The sequence below is a fragment of the Odontesthes bonariensis genome, chromosome 2 (genome assembly GCF_027942865.1).
Source record: "Odontesthes bonariensis isolate fOdoBon6 chromosome 2, fOdoBon6.hap1, whole genome shotgun sequence".
In the NCBI taxonomy this organism is placed as follows: Eukaryota; Metazoa; Chordata; class Actinopteri; order Atheriniformes; family Atherinopsidae; genus Odontesthes; species Odontesthes bonariensis.
Genome location: NC_134507.1, coordinates 23,065,943 through 23,091,316, shown reverse-complemented (window position 1 = coordinate 23,091,316; position 25,374 = coordinate 23,065,943). Strand labels below are relative to the sequence as shown.

Here is a 25,374-nt window from a genome sequence, read left to right as displayed (position 1 = left end):
TAGAATACTGCAACTGTGTAGTGGAATTTTGTTTTGCACTATATATGGAGATGTTTATGACCAGATTCAAGTGTAGCGTCATAGTGCCCCGCAAATGACAAATATGGTCTTAGACAGCTTTGTCATATCTAGGTAGCATAATGTTTTCATCCCCAATTTCTGGGGCTGGCAGGAGTTGAATGAGCCTCGTCCATATCCTGCTGCGTTGTTGTGTTTTTGTAGGGTTACACATTAGCTCCCCTGTGAACCATTGGGATCGGTGGTTGCCCACAACATTGCCTGTGTAGATCTGCACAGGCGCATGTATGTGTCTTTGGAGAGGCACAGTTTCAACTTCAACCTGCTTTTATACATTTTATTTGCACAATAGCAGTGGATTTGGCTGAGCCTTTTTGTTTAATTTGAGTTGTATCGTATCAATCTGTGTTCTGACTCAATTGCCGATAAAGTATTTATGGGATTTAGGAAAAATGAGGGGTAATTTTATGTTTTAAAAAGGATTTTATTTGTCCTAGACAACAAAAAGGATGTCTATGGTGCAGTTCAATGTTTGAGTATCAGAACCATCAACAAATCCAAATTAGGACCACAACTTTTTTTCAGATTAGAAGGAACCTGTGATTGAATGTTATGGCACACCCAGTTTCCAGGTCTTCGGGATCAGCCTTTACACGTAGAGCATGTGTTAATTTAGTCACACAATAACTCCCATAAAAAGATACATGTTTGACAAAGAGGTCCCCCACAGGTCAAGTCAATGTTACACTCCTGGCTATTATAGATGAATCATGTACAGGATTTGTAAGTGAGTTTCACTTGGAATTTCGGCAATTTTGTAAGGATGAGTTTGTGTCAGTGATCATGTAATTAAGGATTAGGGGAAGTGTCCTATCTGCAACACACCCAAAAAACAACTCAAACCTCTCCTCCCTTTGAAACTGGGTGCAGTCCCACTTCAGCTTCATTTTTCTGACATTTTCTTTCTTCAATCTGGTGTCATTTTACCTGGAAAAGTAGATGTGATGGCAGAATACCCATCGGTTTGTTTTCCCAGATAGAAACATTTCAGCTCATGATTTTCAAACCTGACTATGTATAATATTGGTGGGTAAACCTAGTAGTAGCTGTTAGTACAGTGGTTGGTAGTAATATATGTGAAAAGAAAGGCATATTTCAGTATGAGGACCAACTCATTACTCATCTCACATTTGTGTTTGCAGATATCTTTAATTCATAAATAAGATTTAGCATTTTTGACTGTTGGTTGTCAAAACAAGCATTTTCTTACCACCTTGTGATGGCTCACATTTTATAGAGCAATGAATTAATTGCAAACATGTGTTTTGGGTTGAAGATAACTTATTACAATCAGAATCATACGTGTTAGTTAAGGAAAAGGGCAATAATGTTGAATCAGGGCCAAGTATAACTGAGGACAAAACTTCATGTCAAGTGTAGTGATGCGTTCATCATTGTATCCATTGTGTAAAAACAAGCTGGTTTTTGTTCTTGTCTTATCACAGAAAAGTCTTAGAAGAGAACAGAACAGCACAGGACAGGTTCAGCTGAACGGCACAAAAGCAACACAAATGATGCTCCTCATTGTAGACTGCCCACGTTTTTAGACTGTATCCACCATGTGGACATGGAGTGCAGGGCAGGTGTTTGTTAGGCCAGAAGCCTTTCACCTACATGGAGACAGATCGTTCCTGTTGCCCTGCTCCTTGTCACAGTGCCCTTTGGCCTCACACAGTGTGTTTGCGTGATGTGTGTGCGTTTTAAGAAGACGCTCTGGATATGTTATGTTAAAGGGGGAAATTAGATTTAGTTAAAAAATTTTGCTTCATTTATGGAAGGAAGTTTCAACATTGCCTAGGAATCCTTTAGTGTTTTGCCTTCCGGCTGCAGCACTTGAGGGGATTTAAATGCACGGGTCAAAGAAAAGTTGACAGGAATTGCTGAAGTACTTGTTAATGACTGCTTTATAAGATTTATGTTGAAACTTAGCCACAGAGTGTTAGTAAATGAATAAAAGAAAGCCATAGGCCCGTCTTTTCAGTCAATGGAGCCATGTATTTTGAAATAAGAGTAATATAGTTTAAATAATATTGCTTCCTCAGGCATAAAGTATGATTTATTTATTTTTGTTGTCGTTTTCACTGCACAGAGAGGAATAGTAATGAGAGAAACACTGTCCATATATAGAGATGATTGGATTGAATAAAACATTTTGTTTGTAAATGAAGAGGACTCTGCTGCACTGGTGACTAAAAGGTTTCTGCTGTTGTTATTCAGAATACTGGATCCAAGTGTTTTGAAGGCCAACTTCCATTAAAAACCGGTTTTACTCGCTCCTTCTGAAAAAGGGAGGGTCACCCCTAGTTACATACACATACTAGGCTTCCAAGTGTTGCGTCACCTCCACAGGCTGTGTTCCCGAATTTACAGAAACAATACAGAGCCACGAGCGAATCAGAAAAGCCTGTACATTCTACGTAGAACTGAAAAAAAGGCGTTGCCCACTTGGGATTATGCCCGCCCCCCTCGGACGGGCCCTATAAATAAGCAGAAACCTGTAGTCTGTGGGGCTCCTCATTCCTCCTCATCGAGCCTCTCACTACCACCTTTCCATCAACTACATTTGACACTGAGCATATACAGAATGTTATTTTCTGGAGTTGCTAAAAAAACAAAAAAACAAGCCAGGAATGATTTTACTTTAAATGTCCAAACAGCCAACAACACTAATAACCCAAGTGCAAAATATGCCAGCACAGAAGTGCGCAAATTGCCAAAACAGTCAACACAGCACAGAAGGCTATAGCCTACATAGTTGAATCAATGGTCATGACTTTAGCCCACAACATGCCTGCACATAACTGGCATGTTGTGGGCTAAAGTCCACAACATGCTGACGCGGGATTACTGGCGTTATAAGATCCCTGCAGCACTCACTTGAACAGTGCCCATGGCTAGCCTCAGCGAAGTTTGGTTCGGTTAGCGTAGTAGTTGAAGAACATTCGTCACTAGCCCCTTTCACACTGAGAGCCGCTACCATCGCGGGTCCAAATTGCCACTTCGACCCTCGTCGAGCAATGTGAAAGCTTGGTGTTTTAGGTGACCCGTGTAACTTGATGTAAAACTTGTCCTCACCTGTCGCTGTTGTTCTGAATCAGCTGTCCATTCTGTCTTTTAAACTCCTCACGTCACACCACGCCCACGTCCATCCCTCGTCACTTGCTTTCACATCAAACTCGGCTCGGCAAAAAGACTAGGGTCCGACGCTGGTCGAAAGGCGAGTCGAGTTGACACGCCAGCCCGGGTCATCAGTGTGAAAGGAACAGCGGACACGCTAAAATCGCGAATTAAACGCGGGTTCTTCCTCAGTGTGAAAGGGGCTTCTGTTGCTTGGTTGGTCCACAGTTGAAGGTTGGGGCACAGCTGTCCCATCAGATGATGCTGTGCTTTTTACTAGTTTTGCTTTGAAATATTCAAAAATGGGTTTGTGCCTTTTCATCTTGGTTGTGTATTCCACGCCACGAACAATCTCTGCAGTCTACCACAATCACTACTCCTGCCGCGCGATTTTCAGTGCTGCGCTGTATAGGCCTACATTTTGCAACATTGACGTGTGAGGTGAAAAATATTGGTTAGGGAAAACGCTTGATTAAATTATTACCGCATGGGTTGTGTTTAAGTTTGATCTTCGACAGGTTTTGAGAAAACTTGCAGGCTCTCGGATACACACAGAGCGGGGAGGGTGGGGGGGGGGGGGGGTTCATTCATTCGCCTAATGCATTCAATAACAATGGTGAACACAGCAGTATTAATGAAATGACGATGGAAGTTGGCCTTTAAGACGACTACCTCAGACAACTCAGGCTTCTGTGCACAAAAATGACCAAATTCTTTAAATGATTAATGGAAACATAGATTTACTGTGAATAAGATGACGTTGGTGTGCACAAACTCATTGATATTGTAAGAAATGTTCACACTGTATTATTTGCCAAGGGTTCCCTCCAAGGAGAGCCTCCTCACAGCGTGGAGAAACCGACACTCCGAGGACAAAACACTTGGCACATCTGTGAGGAAATGCATTTTTCATGAAGTGGAAACTCTGGCCCACTGCTGCTAATGTTTACATGTTTAACAACAGAAAGGTCTTCAGAATATTTTAGACTGGACGGTGGTCCATCTTCACCTAAAATGAATCCCAAGCCACTGACATTTGTGTCAGCATTGTTCTCATGTTCACGTGGATATAACTGAAGGGATTAGAACACTGATGAAATGCAGCCTATCTGGTGTAAATTGAGAGGTATCCTTGTTGCATTAATCTCTCCTCTTTTTCCATTGCATATAAACTGTTGACTGTCCAGTAAAGAAGAAAAAAATCTCCCCATCTGCCGAAACAAGGCACAAGTCTACCCAAATTTCCCCAAGAATTGTGGAAGGGTGTACTGTACGCTGCTGTTGTGCTCTGCGTTTTGTAGTAAAGCATCCAAAACTACTTGGAATTCTTGTCTGTTGTGTGCTACAGTATAGTTAATTTCCAACTTTGGTTTTACTCCCTTTTTCTTGTTGTTTTCCAGATGGAACAAAGGATTTGCTCCTCTTATCTGTCATGAGGTTGTCTTTTAGTTTTCTCACACCTGCACGTGCAGACCTCTGCTCACACACACGTCGAAGCATTTGGCTGTGAGATGTCCTTGCTGAACCGAGGTGTTTAGCTTTTCCCATATTTAGTGAGGAATTTCCTGTATGTTTACATGCAAGTTTATTTTCCATCCCCATGAACGGATCTCTTCCTTGCTAGTATAGGTTTCACTGCGGAGTTTTAGTGTCACATGGCTCAAGTGCATTTTAAGACATTTCCACATTCGATTCTAGAAAAGGAAAAACAGAATGCAAAGCACTGTCTCCCAGCAACATTTGAAATATCAATTAGGATCACTTAATCATTGATTTGAGGCAACAGGCTACACTGTTGTTCTGTAAAGATAAAGAAATGTAGATACTTTTTAAAAGTCAAGCCACGTGCTGCCTGTGAGTGTATTCTTGGGTTAGGCTGTGGAGGAAAGTATGATGGTCACTTGAGGCAGATGCCGTCATGTACCATGGCTGGCTTCAGTTCCTTCTGCCTGTGGTGTTTCCTTTCATCATATCAGAGTATATTGTTTCTAAGTAGGTGCAAGCCAGGACGGGGGAACGTCACAAGCGTTTCACGGCCCTTTCTTGGCTTTGCTGCTGGTTTTGAATGTTTTCTTTGACCTGTAAGGTGAAGCTGCCAACTTCACCCAACCATTTAAACCTAAGGCTTTGTACTTTACCGACTTTGCCCTCAGATTTCTAGAAAATGTTGATGCAATGTGTGCATCGCTTCCGATTTAAAAGGTGAGATGACTCGTATGTTGTTCTAAAATCCAATCTCTTATCCTAAATGAAAGCTATCCATAGCATGAATAAACACACAAAATGGGTTTTTAATATAAAAACATTGTAAAGCAGTTTGTTGACTTATTTAAAGTTCTGGGAATTGAATTGTCTGTCGCAGACGCTGCAGCATCAGTGCTTTTAAGTTCAAGTTTACAGAATTAGAACAGGTCAGTGGGCGAGAGGGGATGGTAGCAAAGAGTCAGCAGAATGAAAGGTGAGGGAACTGCTGTTACCTTTCCAGCTGCAGCAGCTCCACCACAGCAGCTGGAGAGGTGACAGCGGTGGTATCAGCAGGTAACGGTAGCAGCACGGTGTTGCAACAAGTCTCACAGCTGGTTTCAGCTGCTGCTTGATAGCCCGGGTGCAAGCCTAAAGATGTTTATTACAGAAAAAAGAAAGTTAATCAGCTTCTGCCTCCAACTCCTAATTAATCTCTTGTAACTTGACACACCTAAACAGTGATTACAATCCAACTCCATCAACACAGGCAGTGACACAATTTCTTACATTTTAGAACAAATTTGATGCGCTACGATTTTAATCAGATTTCGACAAATGAACAGGATGAGTTTTCACTGGCTGATAATCAGGCAAGATGCTGTTATGCCTTCAATTTTCTAACTCACAACATACAGAACCATAGGATTCACAACGAGCACTAAATTAGTTAGACTTCAGCTCATACTGTTTACCAGTTCAAGGCTCCAGACTGCGACCATTTACTTGCATTTTGTGGCTGTTTTTACAGCAGTGTGACTACACTTCCCAACTAGATGCACCGCTTTGATTTAACTATGTTTATGTCTTTTTTTTTTTTTTAATCATTTTACATCTTAAAAAAACAACAGCAGAGAGCAAAAACAAAAGATTATTTAGATCCTCTTCTTAAACTACAGTTCAAAATTCTTTACGGTAAAGATGACCAATGTGAGCTGGTGTTGAGAAAAGAAGAGCTCCTCCTCTCAATCTGTCATGAAACACTTGCGCAGTCTAAAAGGTAGAAACTTTGCAATGAAAAACACACTTTGTTTTTCACGTAAAGCTGTCGTGGCCCAGCATTTGTTGGAAAACTAGTTTAACTAACTCGACCGCAAACTTTAAACCCGAAACACAAAAAGTGCCACATAAAGGTGATACATCGATGTGATACACCAACGCCACTGCCAGCAGCATTTAAAAGGCACAGATGAACTCCTCCATAGAATTCTCGTTGTCTTCAGAAACAGAATTCCCGTCAAATCTGACTCGTCTGATGTGTGCAGCTCATTGGACGTGACACTGATGTTTCACCCAGTTCTTTAGTTAATACTAATATTTATATTGATAAAAACCTGCCGTGGAAGTTAAGATTTGGTGATGATTTATGGCATCTACAGCACGACTCCACTTTTCTCTCCCATTGAAGTCAAATTTATTTGTATAGCACATTTCATGTACGAAACAATTCAAAGTGCTTTACATAAAATAAAACCAATGCAGTGGGAAGTGTAAGAACCATTAAAAATGCATCAAAGAATAGAAAGAGAAACAAATAAAATGATTAAAAACAAGCAACAGTCCCGATAAGTTAAAAGATATCGTGCAGATTTCATGCATAGACACATGAGAAAAGAAATGTTTTTAAGCTGGATTTAAATGTGTCTACATTTGGTGAAAGTTTAATCTCCACTGACAGTTTGTCCCACTTGTTTGCAGCATAACAGCTAAATGCTGCTTCTCCATGTTTAGTCTGGACTCTGGACTGGACCAGCTGACCTGAGTCCTTGGATCTAAGAGCTCTGCTGGGTTTATATTATTATTGTGATAAAATAAGTTTTGAAATTTCTGTGAATTGTGTTTATCACCAAATTATTTATGTATCACTTATGCAGTCATGTTTGAGAAAAAATGAATAAATAAAGGATACCAGTGCTACTTGTTAGCCCTGCACTCAACATCTCAGTCTTCAGATGTTTAATGAGGCCTGTTTTCAGAGACCAGGGACTGTTAAGTTAGCTACACTGCAAGTAAGGGAACTTAACAAAAGTCTATAATACATGCTTACAGGGGGCTCTCTTGTGACTGGGAGCTTGTACTACAAAGCAGATTGGTGGCTTAGCAGGTTAACTTAGCAGGTTAACAGGGTTTACACCATGAAGCTTGTTCACTTCTTACTGGGTTGTGCCACCATGGCAACTTGGTCAAATATTGAAACGCGAACCTCTCCGAGCAGGTTTGACTTTGTTATAAAAGATGAACCTGTGTAAAAGGTTGCCTCCCTACCAGTCAGTTCTCAGACTAAATAATTTGACTTTTTTTGAGAAGCATCTTCATGAGGCAATGAAGATCTGCATTTACAATAAGTCCACTGACGGATGTTGCATCTGACACAGTTAGACTGAAATTCTCACATACCTGAAGAATGCACCTGCAGCACATGCATGTAATGAAATACACCTTCATCAATTGTCACATCTACTTGTGCTTAAATGACATGGCGGTGTCTCCATAGTCTGCGTTCTTGTCCTTTTTTTTTTTTTTTGGTCAGCCCTGCGTTCTCGTTCTACGGGTACTCTGGCTTTCTTGCATTGTTCAAAAACATGCATGTCAGGTCAATTGATTATTCTTATCTGGACCCTAAGAGTGAGTGTGCATGGTTGTTTGTCTCTGTGTTAGCCCTGTGACGGACTGACAGCTTGTGCAGGGTGGGCCCTTGAGATCTCCATTGTTGGTTAGTTAAGCCAGATAACCAGAAGATACCCTGAATATGTTGAACCCGCTTCGTAGTACAGGGCCCTGGACCCCGAGATTCAAAGTAGTCCTCATCTGAGAGTGGACTTTGACTCAATAAACCAGACAGTCACTTTGTCCCTCTCAGCTGTCTGTTGTGAAATAGTCCCATCTCCTGATCATCCATTCAGGGCCATGCTGATAGCACAGGGTGTACCAGCAGGTCAGCAGTCATATGCAGACTTAAGGGAACACTGAGGGCTTACAAATCCCAGAGTTATTGTGTGTTTAAGCATGTGTTTAACCGAAAGGTAAATGCAATAACTATTTCCAAAATTCCCACAGTGTCGTAAATCAGGTTTATTTGCTTTGAACAGAAATGATTAATTGTTGAATAATTTACACAAAACCTCTCCTTTTTCCACCCTCTTACTTTGTTAATCTCCTTGTTTTCTTTTGCAGCAATAAACTTGATATTCAGGGGTTTTGGTTTGTTGGAAACTTGTGAGTGATATTTGAGATTCTTTTTAGGCCTTGTTGTTGTACAATAGATTTGTATAAATAAAAATAGATTGATTGATATATGTAAATAATTATTAGTTAAATTCCTAATATTGCAGTGAGATGTGGCAGGTTGGTGGAATGGAGGAGCTTTCAATTTGAGGCTGACGGCCAAACGGTGAACTGTTCTGATTTATCAAGTACCAGTACGAGTTGCTTCTGCTTCAAAACAATGTGAGCACAATGATGAAGAAACATGGCAGACTGCATCATACTATACATGAATTGGCATGCGTGCTCAAGGTCAGCTTAGACGTTCCTCATTAGCTGAGCTACTTCAGAAAACAAGTTGTCGACACTTCATTGTGCCACAGAAAGTCTCCCAAATTCCACTGGGGTTTCCCCTTATGCCACAATGGCATGTTTGTCTTTAACTGATTACTGACCTTTCTTTATGTCCACTAAGGTTTTTACAGCACAGTCACAGTCTAATACAAAAAGTCTAATCTTTTGTCAGACAAGGAAATTTGGGGCTATACCTTTACTATCAAACTGATTTTTGCAGTTTTAAATGGCCTAGATGCTTTTGTGTTGAAAGACACGTCGTTCCCATTTTTTCACAAGCTGACACAATTTACTGTGGTCTAAGTGAAATGTCTGAGACACGCTTTGGTCAAAATAAAAGGGAGAAAGCACAGTGAGACGGAGATCCAGAGGGAGGAGGAGTGATGGGAGTTACCACTGCATATCTAAACAGCTCTTTGAATGACATGTTTTCAGTTCTACGGTGGCCAATAAAAGCTGGCAAGGTTGTTTTTTTTTTTTTTTTTAATTGTCATTGACTTCAGACCCTCAAATATACGCTCCCAAGCACAGAAAGGGATTTTTACGTATGCACCCTTAAACCACTAATCCAGATGCTGCAAAAATCATCAAAATGATAACATTCATCAGATGAGAGCAAACTCCTGTCAGTGGTCCATTAAATAACAAACGATTGAAAACAACTTCAACCTCGAATGTTTAAAAAAAGGCTATTTTTTTCTTTTCATACAGTTGAAAACAAACGGATTATACAATTGTATGAAAAAATGCTGCCCCATCGCAGGATCTCACTAAAAGTCCACCTCTTATCACTGAGATTAACTTTCCACCTTAATCTGTGATGCCTCATTTCTCCTCTGCATTGATGATAACAAGCTGGCGCAAATTATTGCTGAGATGTTCTTCCATTCTTCTTCAGAAAAAAAAAAATCATCCTGGACTGCTTGAGGTGCTCATATCTTTACCATCTATACATTTTAGAACCTTTTGCACTCATGCAACCCTAAGTCAACTCATGCTACCGCGCCTCTGGTTGGTGCTGAGGCTCGTTTTGTACATTCATGATATCTGCTGAGCTTCCATCTTTCTTCGTTTGTTGCAGACTGATCTTTTGTTTGGATGTTCAGTCTTAAATCAGTTCGTAACCAGCATGTGAAGTGAAATGTTGTGCATTTTCTTATGTAGTAAGTGCAATTCAGATTCTAGTTGATGTTTTCCAACAGCTCAAAACAAAAGAATTGGTCACGATGTTCAAGAAACTCGCTTAAACATTTTTAAACGAGCTTCCTGCATGAGTAAGTTTGTTTATTCGTAAAGCACTGTGGTTTTCAGTGTCCTGGTGGCTCAGTGGGACGGAGCACCATTACGCTCTAAATAGATGGATTCAACACATTCCTTTGGTGAATGCAGGCGTTTTCCACAACAACACATGTTTAAGTGGACACATGCTGCTTGAGCACTTGCACAAGGTTTACATTATTCCAAAATACGGAGACTCATTGCTCAAAATGACAGTGCCCGTATCGAATGTCATCAGTTAACCTTTTCCTGTATTCTCCATCAAAAATAAAACCTGAAGAAGACCCTCTCCAGTTTGGGCTTCAGTAACCTTATTGTGTCATCATGAGGGTTGAAACGCCATCAGTCCCTGAGTTGTTCAACCAGAACTTTGGTATCAGTTCATCTGCTCGTGCAAACAAAAATGGGTCAGTGCTGGTGGCTGCTAAAAATAGCCATGTATTGAACAGAAAATCACTGTACAATTTTTCAAACAAAAGTACAGTTTGATGCAGTTATTGTCAATTTGTGTGGAACAATGACTTTTTATATTGTGTGTCTTTAGTTAATGTTTATTCACAACATCAAGTTCAGTCATGTATAAAGTCAAGACTCAAAACTCAAGACCCTTTTTTCTCAATCATCACATTTTTCAAGCGATGGCCATCTTCAAATGAAAATATTCATTTAGATTTTCCTTTTTTTTAAAAAAAAACATCCCATCTGATCTGATTACCTTATCATCAGGGCTGCTAATTTCCCTCTTTGATTACATTCTTAATTCATCATTAAACGGATAGCTTGTGTTTTTTTCTGACCAGCAGTCCTATATTTAGATGATACATATTACATTGATGTAAGAATAGAAAATGATCAACCACTGTTTGAGCTGAAATCACTCAAATACATCTCACTCAACAGAGGTGAAAAACTAAAAAAAAAAAAAAAAGGCTAATTGGATATTATGTTTGCGTTGTGGTGCATTAAACGGCAATGCTTTTCCCACATTAGTTTCAGTGAATCTTGATTTAATTGCGAGCGTTGGTCTGAGGGGGGATGGAGAGAGAAGTAAGAAGATGGATGGTTTGTTCAAGGCTGCCACCGAGGCGAAGGAGCAGCAAGGAGAAAATAGGAGGCTGAAGAGTGTATTAGAGATGGAGATGATGGGGGAGGGGTATCCGTTTCCATGGCAACATTAGCTCTTGGTGAGTTTTTTTCTTTTTTCAACCAGTTTAACCAGCCTGTTGTTTTATTTTCATGATGTTGAACTCGACCAACCATCAAGAGGAGATGGTTGGTCCTCTCTGTGGGCAGTTCTGCCGGGGCCGCGTTCCTACACTTCCAGCCTGACCCTCCACTAACCAAACTATCAGATTACTCATAATACTTTTCTCATTATGATGGCATCTGCAGTGATGCGTTACTATATTTGTTTTGTCGGAACAATCGTCCAAATTCCAAAGGCATTTCCTTTTTAATATTTCATAGAAGAAGGGATGCAGCCTCTCGAGTATGCTTTTGTGGGCCTCTTCTCTGTTTTATATCCTTTTAAACACATTCATTTAGCTTTTTGGATGTTGGTAGCCCAAAACAAGACATCAGAAGGTACGATCACAGATGCTGTGAAGTTGTGATGGACATTGTGTCCCTGTGGTGTTTTATTGACTGAATAAATCATCATCCAATTGAAAGTTATAAGCAAATCAACATACTTAACAAAATGCATTAAAAAGGCAGTAAAAGCTGACCATCTTGGCGAGTATTATTTATTAAAAGATAGTTTTAATCTTATTAAGACATAAAAAAAACCATTACTGTGCAGATAAAAAAGAATAAAGGAGGTCAGTTTTGTTTAGCGGCTTTAAACTTCACTCGACTTTGCTTAAATCATTCATTCTCTCGTCTTTCTTGAGAGGTGATACCTGCAGCCTCATATTTCAACCACAATATGATCACATCTTTGACCACATCTCCATAATAACACAATACTTTCCATATAAATAGTTTCTTGTAAGATGCTGATTGTCATTTTCATCTGTATTGTCTTATTTTAATCAGTTTGTTTTTTCCTGCAGCCTTCCCCTGGTTCGGTATGGACATCGGCGGAACCTTGGTCAAGTTGGTCTACTTTGAGCCAGTCGATATAACTGCAGAGGAAGAACAAGAAGAAGTTGATAACCTCAAGTCGATCCGTCGCTACCTCACTTCAAACGTTGCCTATGGTATGTATGCTCACACACGTGGGCAGTTGGACCTTCTAACTTCTGTGTGTGTCGGATGCCCGTATTTTAAAGATCCTTCCCTCCACACTCAGGTAAAACAGGCGTCCGTGATGTCCACCTGGAGCTGAGGAACCTGAACATGTTCGGTAGGACGGGGAACCTGCACTTCATCCGCTTCCCAACACAGGCCATGCCTCGTTTCATTCAGATGGGACAGGACAAGAACTTCTCGAGCCTGCACACGACTCTCTGCGCTACGGGAGGCGGGGCATATAAGTTCGAGAATGACTTCAGAACGGTGAGTGTGTGGGGGGGAAAAAAGTAACCTGTAACCGTTTTGTTAAAAGATTCAGCTGAAGTCATTTCACAGTAACAGCTTCTCAAATGGGAACATTTGTAACTTGTCTTATTAAGTCTTACATTCTGATATCTTTGTGTTTTTGACTGTTGGTGAGACGAGATAAGGCATTCAATGACGTCACCTCAGACTATAGTGACTGTCAGTTTAGCTGAGTTCACTGACCCTGTCTGCAGTACATGAGGATCAATGAACTCTCTTATGGTGCTTCAGCACGAACTGACCCCAACATTTTAAAGTGCTTTAAAAATCCCATTCAAATCTACGCTTCCAAAGAATGCTTTGGTATATATTTACAGTTTAAACTCCTCTGTAAGTGTTGAGCTGCAAACATTTTCCTCTCTTTACCTCATATTTCCTCATACTGTGCCGCAGATGGCCGACTTGGAGCTGCTAAAGCTGGACGAGTTGGACTGCCTTATCCGTGGGCTGCTGTATATCGACAGGGTTGGTTTTAATGGACACCCAGAGTGCTACTACTTCCAGAACCCGTCGGACACCCACAGCTGTGTGAAGAAACCCTGTAACCTGGACAACCCCTTCCCCATGCTGCTGGTAAATATCGGCTCTGGGGTCTCCATTCTGGCTGTGTACTCGGAGAACAACTACAAACGGGTGACTGGGACCAGGTGAGGAGGGCTGGCATCTACTCATAGTGTTGTGACTTGCATATTTATTTTATTTTTTTCTTAGTTTGCAGAACAGAATGATACGCTTATTGACCCCTTCTAACAATTTCTTTTTTGAAAAAACAAAACAAAAAACAAACATTCTGCCGTCATGTATCCTGAGCGTGAAGTGAACATATTAACTGAATGGCTGCAGTAAATTGGTCACACAAAAAGGGTCGGGGTTGTGGAAATGGGTCCTCGTGAAGAAGAGAGGAGCTGGATTTAAACAGATATGTACAGTATTTAAGAGTGTTGTTGGTTTGGCACAAGTGCAAAACAAGTTAAAGATTGTAGATGTTTTTTTGCACTGAAGTCAACTTTAGGTCGTAAATCATTGAGTTTTGAACATGAAGTTATTTTTCTCTGAGTATGCATGAAATGTTATTGTAGTTAAGGATCTTTTATAGCTTCAGCGGATCTACCAGATAAGTGAGGTGTCACATACTCAAGTGTTAGAATTCCAACCATAGCCATTTCACTTTGTGTACTTTTGTACTTATGTAACTTTAGCTCGAGATGTGATTAGATATCGTCAAACTGTAAAAATGAGTACCTCTCGGACCTGCGGTTGTTGTGTTTGATTTAATTCTAATTTTACTTCATGTTTGAACCACCCTCCTGATTATTTCACAATCTTTGTTCAGCTGATAAACTAATCCAACCAAGCACAGAGTTCAGCTATTCTGTCGGCGTGTGTTCATGTGCTGGTGTCACAGTACACCACCGCTCATTTGTTACGTCCTTGTTATGGAAACAGAGGGTGAGGCTCCTCACTGTTACATCAGAGTGTGTCTATACATGGTGCATCTCTCTGAGGAGGTGTAGTTTGACTTATAGACCATCAGGTTGAGAACAGTTTGTGAAAAAGAGGTCCCACTGGAGTCTGTCTGATTCCATTATGATCTACGCGTTAATGATTCAAAGCATCTAACAGAAGTTTGTGTTGGGAGCTTTACCACCGATCCAAGGTCTTAGTGAAACGAGAACCGAATAACATCTGCAGATTTTTTGGGGGGGATTCTCTTTCCTCTCGGAAGTTGCAGTTGATCATTTAGGAGAAAAAGAGTGGTTCCTCGCGTTAGTTGCAAGACAGATTTTGAACACCTCCTGTGTCTTACTTAGTTCATGCTTTCCAGTGCGTTCATAAAATCAAAAAGACATCCGGCTTTCATCACTCACTGTTGAGCTCCGTATCTTTCTGCCATATCGCCCATCGTTAACGTTACCGTAACACTGAAGCTGCGTGATGTAAATTCTTCTTCTCTGGTGTTTAAAGACAGTAGAGGTAACCATGCTACTGTATCCTTGTGTTAAAAATTTAAAAATCCCCAATTGACAATCATATAGTGGGATTTTGTGGAAGCTGCAAACTGTCGGTTATATTCCGCAACTGTAGAACGTATGCATTCATACAGTCATCCACGTCTACATTTCCACACCTCTCGTCCTTACGAATTTATTCCCTTCTTCCCTATATATTCATTCCTTTGGTCGTTGTCCTTGCTTTTGCTTTTCCTCTTTCCTCTTGCCCCTTGATTTCCTCTTTCTCTTGTCTTTTCTCCCTTTATTGCCGTGTACTCATCCTCTCTCCGCCTTACTTTCAGCCTGGGAGGAGGTACGTTCCTGGGCCTTTGCTGTCTACTGACTGGCTGCGAGACGTTCGAGGAGGCTTTGGAAATGGCCAGCAAGGGTGACTCTACAAACGTGGACAAACTGGTGAAAGATATCTACGGTGGAGACTATGAGCGCTTTGGCTTACAGGGCTCTGCTGTCGCATCCAGGTGAGCATGGAGTCGGTGCAGCATTTGATTCCAGACGGACTTTAAATACGTTTAGTGTCTTGTCTTGATTGTAGTATGAGATTAACAAGATTTAGGTTTAGAGCTGATGCAGCAGTACGGTACAAATCTCATCGGATAATGTCACAAGTCTACAAGAAGAGGACAAAACTGATGATGAAAAACAATCAAACCCCGGGCTTGAATTCATGTAAACATCACAGGAGATGTTATGATAGTTTACTTCCGGACGGCTGCCCTGCTGGAGCACTGGTCTGTAACTGCTGTAACTGCTCAGCAGCTGTGAATAATGTATTTCCCATAACCATGGTGAAAAAATACACCAGTAATAACAATGTTGAATATTCACCGAATAGTAATAATTGACTTGGAATATGGTGATTTGAGTTCAGCCCTGAATTAAACCTTAAAGATTTTTTTCTTCATTAAAAGCTGGATTAACTGAATTAAAATTGTACTGAATTGAATGTATGGCTAATTAAGTAATTAGATCCAAATCATTAAACTCGTGATGTAAAGTGTCTAAAATTAGCTCAGAAACTGCACACTAATTAGCAAGTTTCTCACATAACATAATAATGAGAGCACGGCTTATTTGAGATTAATGGACAAGGTTTTATACAAGCAAGGGAAGGTACACACCAGCAAATGGGTGTATGCAATAACAGCTGACTGAATGGTAAGCATCACATCCACACCAGCTCACTCGGGGCTTCGTATGTGTTCTGTAAACATGCGGCTGAGTTCAAAGGTTAATCCATAAAGCGGAGTAATAAAGCAGATTTGAGCACAGAAATCAGATTAGAATCAGTGTGTTCTGTTGTGTTGTTCCCTTCTGTTATTTAGTGAAACAAAATACAAACTTGCAGATAAACGTTGGTTAACTGTTGCTTCTCAGAGTTGCATTCTGTGCCCGACTTTGTTAAACTTAAATTGTAGCCGAGTCGGGGCTTTGATTTAAAACGACAGATCTTTTTTTTTTATTTATTTATTTTTTGAAATGTCATGTTTCATATGGCTTGTTTCACAGTTTTGGTCACATGATGAGCAAAGAGAAGCGAGACAGCATCAGTAAGGAAGACCTGGCCAGAGCCACACTGGTCACCATCACTAATAACATAGGATCCATCGCACGCATGTGCGCTGTCAACGAGGTATACACACACCCAAAAACACACGCACACAGAAAGAATGTACGTCGCCATCACCTATACATTACGAACCAGGCGTTTACAGCATGTTATGGAATACACCAACATAAATGTAGAAGATAAAAAGAAGGAATGTTGATATAATGTTAATCACACATGTAAAGAAATGATGTGAGATGCTGGTGTTTTGCATTGTGTCTCTTGTTTAACAGTTCACTCAGTTGCCTTTTCACAGACTCAAAGTTTTGATTGTTTTTACACATTTTAGCTGCCTCTGTTCCGCTGTGGTAATTCACGCAGCCCAAACAGATGAGGCATAGCGAAGCATTGGCATGTGCAGCTGAGCTGTGCCGAGTTGCCCTTCCAACCGCCTCAGAGGCGTATCACGGGCGCAGCAAGTCTGACCCTCATTCTGCCTCTGTGCTTACACTCAGGACACAGATGTTCAATGAAGGCACATCAGTCTCACCTTGAAACGGACTGTGTGAAAAGGGCTTTAATGACCCACCTAAACAAGAGATTCACTCCACTCTTCCACTCAGGTTTAACAACATAGAAATGAACCAAATACTGTCTAAAAATATAAAAACTAACTTATAATTTAATTTAGTTTGGCTTTGCTATCACTGGTTATCAGAGTAATGAGGTTTACTTTTTGTTGTGTTGTGCAAAATGTTTTAAACAATGTAAAGAATACAACAAAAACAACAATGATCACTTGCGTTTAGTAATAAATTTCAGATAATCAGATATGACCCAGCTGATCATTTTGGTATCATGAGTTCTCAACTAAAAAAATTTTTTTTTTTTAAAGTATGTATGAACAGTATATCAAATGAATCATAAAACCGATAATCTAAATAGTTCACTGGTTCCCAGTGGGTCAGTGGAAAGTTGAGTGAAAAAGAGCTGAAGCTGGTTTTGAAAGTGTCTCAGTGGCAGCAGACATGTCTCTGAGGACTTTCTGTGTGCTGTGAGCTTCTTTACAGTGTTGCCTTGTGGCATGGCGATCAAGCAGCATTGTACAGGGCTATCACTGCACACAGAACTGCAGCAAAGACAGGCACAGGCCCGTAGTCAGAGGGTCTGCTGGCGCTTTTTTGTTTGCTTTTGACTTAAGGAGAGTTTTTTTTACTTGTTTAATGTCTTTAAATGTCGTCATTAAATTTTAAAGCCCTCCATCCTGATGATTATAGTTCACCCTAAATTTTCCTATCATATATTGTTATGTTATTGTGACAGTTGAGCCAAGCCATTACAGCCACAAAAATACAACCTAAGTGTTTATGTACAATTGTAAAACGGCACAATATAATTTACATGATGAAATAAGTTCCGTTTGATCTTTTTCAGGCTGTGTTAAGGTTAATGATTTAATCAGCATTTGATAGCTTGCTTATTAGTTTCTAGCACCACCATGTGGTTTGGAAGAGGTGTTGCATTGAGTTTCAGAAGTGTATTACGGAAAAGATTTCTAATACGTTCTTTCATTACCCGAAGTCCTGTTTATGGTGTGACTGTTTACATGTGGGATTAGTTTTATTTATTGACATGATAAATGATACATCAAACTTTCCTAAAGAAAAATTAAGAAGGCACTGCAGTTGACGGTGTTCATCATAGGATTAAATAGAAAGCACCAGGTTAACTGTAGCCATCATTATGCCCAGTGATATTTCCATATTAGAGCTGATTAGTTGAAAGAAATAAAATGATAAATGTGGAATGAGATCACACAGATTTAATTGTAGATTTGTCCTGTTGTTCTTGCATTTGACTTGTTTGTCACACAGATAACAAGGCTAGGTTTCCCCTAATTTTTGTACATTTTTTTTTTTTTTTGTGTATCAGAAAATTGAGCGAGTGGTGTTTGTTGGGAACTTCCTTCGGATCAACACGGTGTCTACTAAACTGCTAGCCTATGCCATGGACTTCTGGTCCAAAGGGCAACTAAGAGCCCTCTTTCTTGAACATGAGGTGAGCATTTGACAAATGAAATGTGGGTTACAGGCAGGTCAAACTCATGAACTTAACCTGACCAAATGTATTCTCACATGTTAAACGAAGGTATATATTTCTCCTTCGCTACCTTTGTTTAAATTCAGTTCCACTTCAGTTTAAAGTCCTTTTCCGTGTGTGTGAGAGGCGTCTTCATGCGTTTGTCTTTTTTCGCTCCAGGGTTATTTTGGAGCTGTGGGGGCGCTGATGGAGCTGCTTAAGACAACAGAGGACCTGTGAAGAAAATTCTGCCGTGACGTCATCAGTTCTTGATTGGAAGATGTCAGCCTCCCTCCCAAAACACCCTGACGTCATCAACTTTAAGCGCTGTGAGGTCATGAACTTTTGACGCTGCTGAACGGTCCCATCCACAGAGGCCACTAAAGGAACACTACGATGGAGATGGAGAAACTGAGAAAAGCCATTTTGATAATTTAACTCTTGTAAATAATGATAACCTCTAACAGTTCTCTTCTAAAGTCCCCAAAGTCCCCCTATCATAGAGGTTTTAATATTGTGATCTTTAATTTATAGTTTCCTGTTGATTCCTGTGATCAGCCCTGTCAGGAAGCACAGAGACAAAGTATTGTAGTTGTTTTTGTTACTGTGTTTTGTGTGAAAAGCTACTGTAGCATTACACCCCGGGGACAGTAGTGCATTTGGTGACGATTTCTGCAACTTCTTCTCCGGAGAGGATGCCTGCACAGGAAAGAAGTCGCACTTGAATGAATGATTTTTACCACCAGCGACTCAAGGAAATTGTATTTCTGCGACCACAGAAATATCATTTTTAAGGGTTGGGAGGTTTGGTCACCTGTGCGAAGAGTTGCCCCCATGCTGCCGTCTTCTGAGGAGTGCACTGAAGCCAAATCCTGTTGAGATTCCCCTGCCTCCTTCAGCTCAGATGGAAAGCAGAAAAACAGTTTTGAAATCTGTCTTTTGCTCCTCTGCATATGGCCTTTTGCTTTTTGTTCGTCTCTCTTCCGTCTGCCTACTTGTGAGCAACACTATGAGTACCATATTGCCAATATCCAACCTGCTGAGTTGAGTGTGAGATGACGGGACCAAGACATTGTCTTCCAACAGATTGGAGTGCATTTTTTGATTTCTGTTCAGGAAGCCCTTTCTGATCTTTCCTTCCACTGTCCGCTGTCGTTGTCCTCTGGATTCTCTGCCGCCCTGCTGCCTTGCTTGGATGTTGAGGTGTGGCTTAATGCAGTTCTTCAGGCTGAGAATGCATTTGCTGATTGTGAGTTCTGGCACGAAGAAAGCCAGCTGTTGATACTGAATGCAAAAGAAAAGAGACGATGGGGACCAAGATGTTTGTTGGTAAAAGTCACCCCATAACGTAAAATACTAATATGCCAGCTGCATAAACAGTCAGCGCTGTATGTTTAGCGAGTTCTACCTTTCTGATGGTGTAGGTATTGTGAGGCATTCTTTAAGTCGGGTAGGTAAAGTTATATCTTTGCCACCCTCCTGCACGTTGTGAAAAATTAATATTCTTTACCTGCAGACAGTTTTAGTAGTTGTCCAGCATTCCCCAGATACTGATCACTTCTCAGAAGCATTAGTTGTTCATATCAGCCACCCATGAAACCTGGTCGACGTCGACATGGCTGCAGATGAAGAGCAGTTTGGCAGATGTGGTCAAAATGAACCACAGTAATGCAAACTGAGGTGTGGCACAAACCAGGCTTTTGAAAAGTATTGAATGGAGAAATAACCTCATAAGCCAGGGAATCCTCCTGTGCTGGCTGTTTGTTCGTATTCTAATTATCATGTGTTGAATACGTGGGAAAGGTATGCAGATCCTCTGGTGTGGATATTTCATCAAAACGTCTGCCTAAATGATCTGCTCTGCGGTTGTTTGGGGGAGTTGAAATTGTGTATTCCACGTTTATAGTTCATCCTGTAGGACAGATTAGTATTTTTTGATGCAGTGTTGTCAGCTGTAGAGAAGTTAAGTCATCAATAAGCGTTTATTTGCCGTCAGTGGATTATATACCTATCAGATTATAGTGGTTTCGAGCAAAGTGGACCACAAGTGTATTTCTTCTGTATTGTCATGGTGTTGCTGCACCCTCCCCCCCGTCAAGTCTGGACGCTTACAGCCTTTCATCTCTTTTTATGGTCGGAGCAGCTGAACTATAAAGCCAGACTGTGCTTTCCACTTCTTTATGTGTTAAACTCCACAGTGTACATGCCTTTACCCTCCAGCAGAGGAACTGTGGATTCACCTCCACCCCCTCTGCACCCAGGACATTTTTGCACCCGGCATCGGGTTTCTCCAAACAATTTCTCCTACAGTGCATATATAATTCACTTCTGAACTCCTAATCAGGTACTTAAATGTTAGCTCAGCAAGTATTCTGAAGGTCCTATTGATGGGATTGAGTGATTGCGGTTATCTATCATACACTTGGACTACACTTTGACCCCAGCTAACAACATGTTTGCTGCTGTGCTGTTTTCTCTTATTTATTTTCCACTTTCTCCGTATGAAGCTGTGGCTTTAAGCAGATGTTTTTAGCCACAGCAACACAAAATACCATAAAAGTGCAACAGGCTCCATTACCACCCATTGGCTTAAATAATCCAAATACCATTACTTATGCAAGTGTTGAGACTGAAACTCCAATGAAATACTTTTCAGGTGGTGTTTTAAAGAGGTTTTGTGATCGGTTTCCCCTGACGACATTGAATCATCAATGCGTTCAATCCTGCTGTGATGACACTGCAAACTGTGACGCAATCTGTGTTCTGTGCTCTGTTTTTCTTTTTATTTGCCTTGTTCCAACTCATGTTTGGATGATAATAGTGACCTCAGTCCATCAGGTGCCACTCCTCTTGAAAGCGGAGCTGGTGTTGGTTATCTTGTGCCACCCCCCCTCTAAGCTGAAAACCCCTCTCAGTTGCCTTCACTGCGTTCGCCTGGTTTCACCACTTTTCCTCCTGAACTTCACCACAGTGTTTTGTTTTTTGCAGGTACCTTTTTTTTTATGGTTTGCTTTCTGTGTTCAGATTTGTTTAGTTTTCCTTTTGTACTGTAACAGAGAAAACGGGTTGGAGCTAGTCTGAATGATCTTCAGTCTCAAAGCTGACTTCCTGTTGCTGAGTTTGTCTTAGTACAAAAGAAACAATTTCCACTGCTGCTGCAGCAGTCTGGGTTTGAGAGTTTTTTTTTTTTTGTTTGTTTTTTTTTTTTTTTTTTAATGCTATATCATTCTTTGGATATCACAAAGCCACTGCAAATGAAAATTTCACGTGTTGCAAACTTTTCCTTGTTTTGTTTTTTGTTCTTTCTTTCATTGTTTTCCATTTTTTTGTGGCCAGTGATAAGTGAGCTCAGTTTTTCTCCATCTGATTTGAAAAAGAAAAAAAAAGGGAAAAAGAAAAGAAGAAGAGCAGATTGTTTTTATATGGTTTTATTGTTTTGGGGTTTTTTTTGTTGGCACAACAGAACCAGTGTGATTATTTCCACAAATGTAAATCTCGCTCTGTCATCTTTTATAAGCGGACAGTGATTTGCTTGTTAAAAATTGACAAGTCTCACTACAAGTTGTTCCATTTGAACATGTCATGGAAACAGATGAACACCATGTACTTTTGGTGATGGTTATTGCTCTTTCAAATGGACTGCTCCTCATTTGGCCCAGACTTGGCATCATTGTAAGACGATATAGATTTTGAATGGCATGTTGTTTCTTTTAAAGTGTACCTGTTTTGATTTTCATACTGATCTAAAAATGATCTCAAGCTAGTACTGAAGGCCATCATAAGTTCAAATACATGTATTTGTTGGACCTAACTGTTGAACAAATGTACCGTTTGTCAGCTTTCATAGTGGTCTTGGTTGTAGTTGTAGAATTTGCTGTATTAACTTCACAAAGCTTGGGGTTCATTTCCCACTGGGACCACATGCACTCAGATCAGTGTGTCTTTCCTGGTACTGTAAGGAGCCTCACCTTAAAGCATAAACCGAAAGGAAAAATGTCGACGTCATCAATGGTAAAATCTTAACTTACAAGCTATGCAGTATTTCATCCATCTTCTTTGTTCTTCTCTAAACCTACCAGAGTTGATTTGACATGTTTGGAAACTTTTTTGAGATTATGCAACCCTGATGGTTTTCCCCTCTGAGAAATCCTGTTGGAAACTTGATGGAGAGAGTTTCTCCTCCTGAAGTTTCTGTCCTGCTGATTTTGTTAACTCTGGTTAAGGTGGATGCTCGTAACAGGATGTTCTTGACCTAAGTAGGCCCCCAAAGACGTTTGAAAAGCATGTATTTTCAGTGTGACCAATGTCACTTAATCGTGCTGTCATACACAGTAGGACGCATCAGTTACTTTTCAATGCAGTGCATCTTGGTGACTGAGAGCTGAATTTGGTTCAGGTGAATTCTCAACTTTTTCAAGAAAGCTGTGGGCAAAAAAATATAGAGGTATCGCTTGCATAGCTTGTTTTACTTCATGTGATCTATAAACCCCACCATCACAACGTGTTCCTTGTTATCTTTTGCTCTTCAGATATGTTCTTGACTCTATTTTGCTGAGCTTTTCCTCAGAGGTGGTTAAACTGGTCAAACATCCTGTTGCATGAGCACATCCAACTCGTAAACTGTCTTCTGGAATGCTTGACCAGCAGGACGGACCTTTTATCCCTTGTGTATTTGATTGTACAGAGATTTGTAAATAATAATAATAATAATATTAATAATATGATATATTCTACACCAGCAAATGTGTCTGTTGATAGAGTGGTTCTAACTGTTCATAGAGCCCAGTTTCCCAAGCGCAGCTTGGCACTTCATCCACAATCCCAATGCAGACAGAAGACACATCAAGATCAACTACTTTTCTCTGTAGATTATCTCCTTCACCAACTAATTTAAAGAGCTGTGTTATCTGATACTTAACTCTGTTTTACTTTACATGCAGTACATGCTTGATAGGATATTCCAGTTTAAAACTAAATGCAATTAGATGTCTTTCTGCCATTTATTGCATTGATAAGTTACCAAGTTGGATATATATATATAGTTCTAACTTTTCATATAAATTTGTCAAATTGTTTCAAAGCCATTTGACTTGTTGACATAGTCATAATTAACTGAATGGATATTTTAGAGCTGTAGTTATTAATTCGGACCTGTTCCTGCAAGTTTGGATGTTTTTGTTGTGGACAGTCAGGATGCATGTTTTCTGTCTGCTGGATTTTAAGTGCCAGTTGTCCACCTGGGCTCCTCTGAGCCGTGGACGTTTTGGGAAGCCCAGTGCTGGTTGTTGGCGTCAGTTCTGCTGCTGCTTTTAAGATTGGTTTGAAAAAAAGAAATGATTTGAGAGGGAAAAATGACAGTTTAAAAAAAAAAGAAGAAAAAAAAGCTCCCTGCCTTGTGCAATGTGTATGTACTGAAGTGAAGAGATTTTTTGTTTTCTAACAAAGAAATAAACTAAAACTGGATACGATGTGCTCTGGATCTTTTTCTACTAGCCTGTGTTTTGTAAAGAAGGGATGCAGAAAAAAAGAAAACACTGCATGGAAGAAACTGCAATTCAAAAAGGCAACTCAAAATTAGCAATAGGCATTTTTCTTAAAGGGATGTGACGTCAAGAAAATTTAAACATTTTTTGCATTCAAAAACTCTAAGAAATATAAATGGAGGTATTCCATCCACTGTAACTGTTCCATACACAGTGTGTTGTTTGTAAAGTAAATGTAATCATATAGAAAGCTGCCATTGACAACAGAACAATTCAAAGTGATTAAAAAAAAAAGATAAAATGTCAAACGCGGGTCAAAATTAAATCTTGTATTTAAGTAACACAATCACCAGTGTCAAGTGTGACAAGTACTGCTAAAGTAGTGTATATATCATTACTACAAACTTCCTTTTTTTTCTTTGATATTAGCTGCTAGTCTTATGATAAATCAATGCCTATTCTATTGAACGACAAAATGGTCACTACTTTAACTTTCCATGTTGTTTGATAAATATAAAGAGTTTTTCCAACTCTTTAGAATACAATAGAAAAATACCTTATTCATCCCCCAATGGGGATAATAATAAACAATGTTTATTACTTTGGCTGTTAATGGAAAGTACTAAGACATATTGTCAAGGAATATTATCCGCCAGGTACGTCAGTGTCAGACGTGTTGCCACCGTTATATCAGCTTTGGTTTTTCAGCCCGAGCTAAATGGGTTATTGTATGATTATAGAATTGTTAATGAAACTGACCCTTAAAAACAATGTAATAAGTAGTGAAAAACTTTCATGAATAATAGGTAAAGTGGGTAAATACTGACTGGTACATGACAGTTTTAAGCTAATTGAAGTATGTGCTTCAGAAAGGTAGTTGCTTTATTTACACACAAACAATGGAGCTGAAGAATAAGCAGGATCTTCTGAAAATGAGCAAACGAGTAAACGGATTTACTTTTATATGTGACGAAAGTTGAAGGAACATAAAACTCCAAACTTGGCGAAGGTACGGTATGAAGGAGGGCGTTTATTATCCTGCAATCCTGTAATTTCAGGTTCTAAACTCTCAGCTGGGTTCCCAGCTCTTACCAACTCCACACAGAAGCTAACACAGTAAAATACTCTACTAAAAGCTAAGTAAAAAAAGTTAGATTTATATTCATTTGTGTAACTAAATTATGTCTATTGAAGGAGGAAAAATCACCTTTTTTTTTCTCTTTATACATTTTGAGAGCTCGTATCTGGCCATGCAGGGTCTATCATTTTATCATGGAATATACCAATGAATAACAGCATAAAGTAGAAATATTGAAAACTACAGTAACGCAGTAGGTCGAATCTTTGGGGGGCTCTCTTCCTCCTCCTCTTGCTCCTCCCCCTCCTCCTTCCTACCCTCCTATCTATAGTTTGCAGACTCATTTGTGTTGCAAAGCCACTT

General features: G+C 40.0%; 1 protein-coding gene across 3 annotated transcripts in view; it reads left to right on the top strand.

The window, feature by feature from the left end:
* Nucleotides 1-23,918, top strand: part of pank1a (pantothenate kinase 1a) — a 29,238-nt gene extending 5,320 nt beyond the window's left edge. For all 3 annotated transcript variants that reach the window (XM_075479836.1, XM_075479845.1, XM_075479855.1), the window contains 7 exons: nucleotides 12,327-12,473; nucleotides 12,566-12,771; nucleotides 13,207-13,460; nucleotides 15,107-15,283; nucleotides 16,332-16,455; nucleotides 18,304-18,429; nucleotides 18,631-23,918. In XM_075479836.1, the coding sequence (XP_075335951.1) occupies nucleotides 12,327-12,473; nucleotides 12,566-12,771; nucleotides 13,207-13,460; nucleotides 15,107-15,283; nucleotides 16,332-16,455; nucleotides 18,304-18,429; nucleotides 18,631-18,690 (1,094 nt within the window). In that variant the 3' untranslated portion in view covers nucleotides 18,691-23,918. The remainder of the gene's footprint in view (nucleotides 1-12,326; nucleotides 12,474-12,565; nucleotides 12,772-13,206; nucleotides 13,461-15,106; nucleotides 15,284-16,331; nucleotides 16,456-18,303; nucleotides 18,430-18,630) is intronic.
* Nucleotides 23,919-25,374: the final 1,456 nt, after the last annotated feature.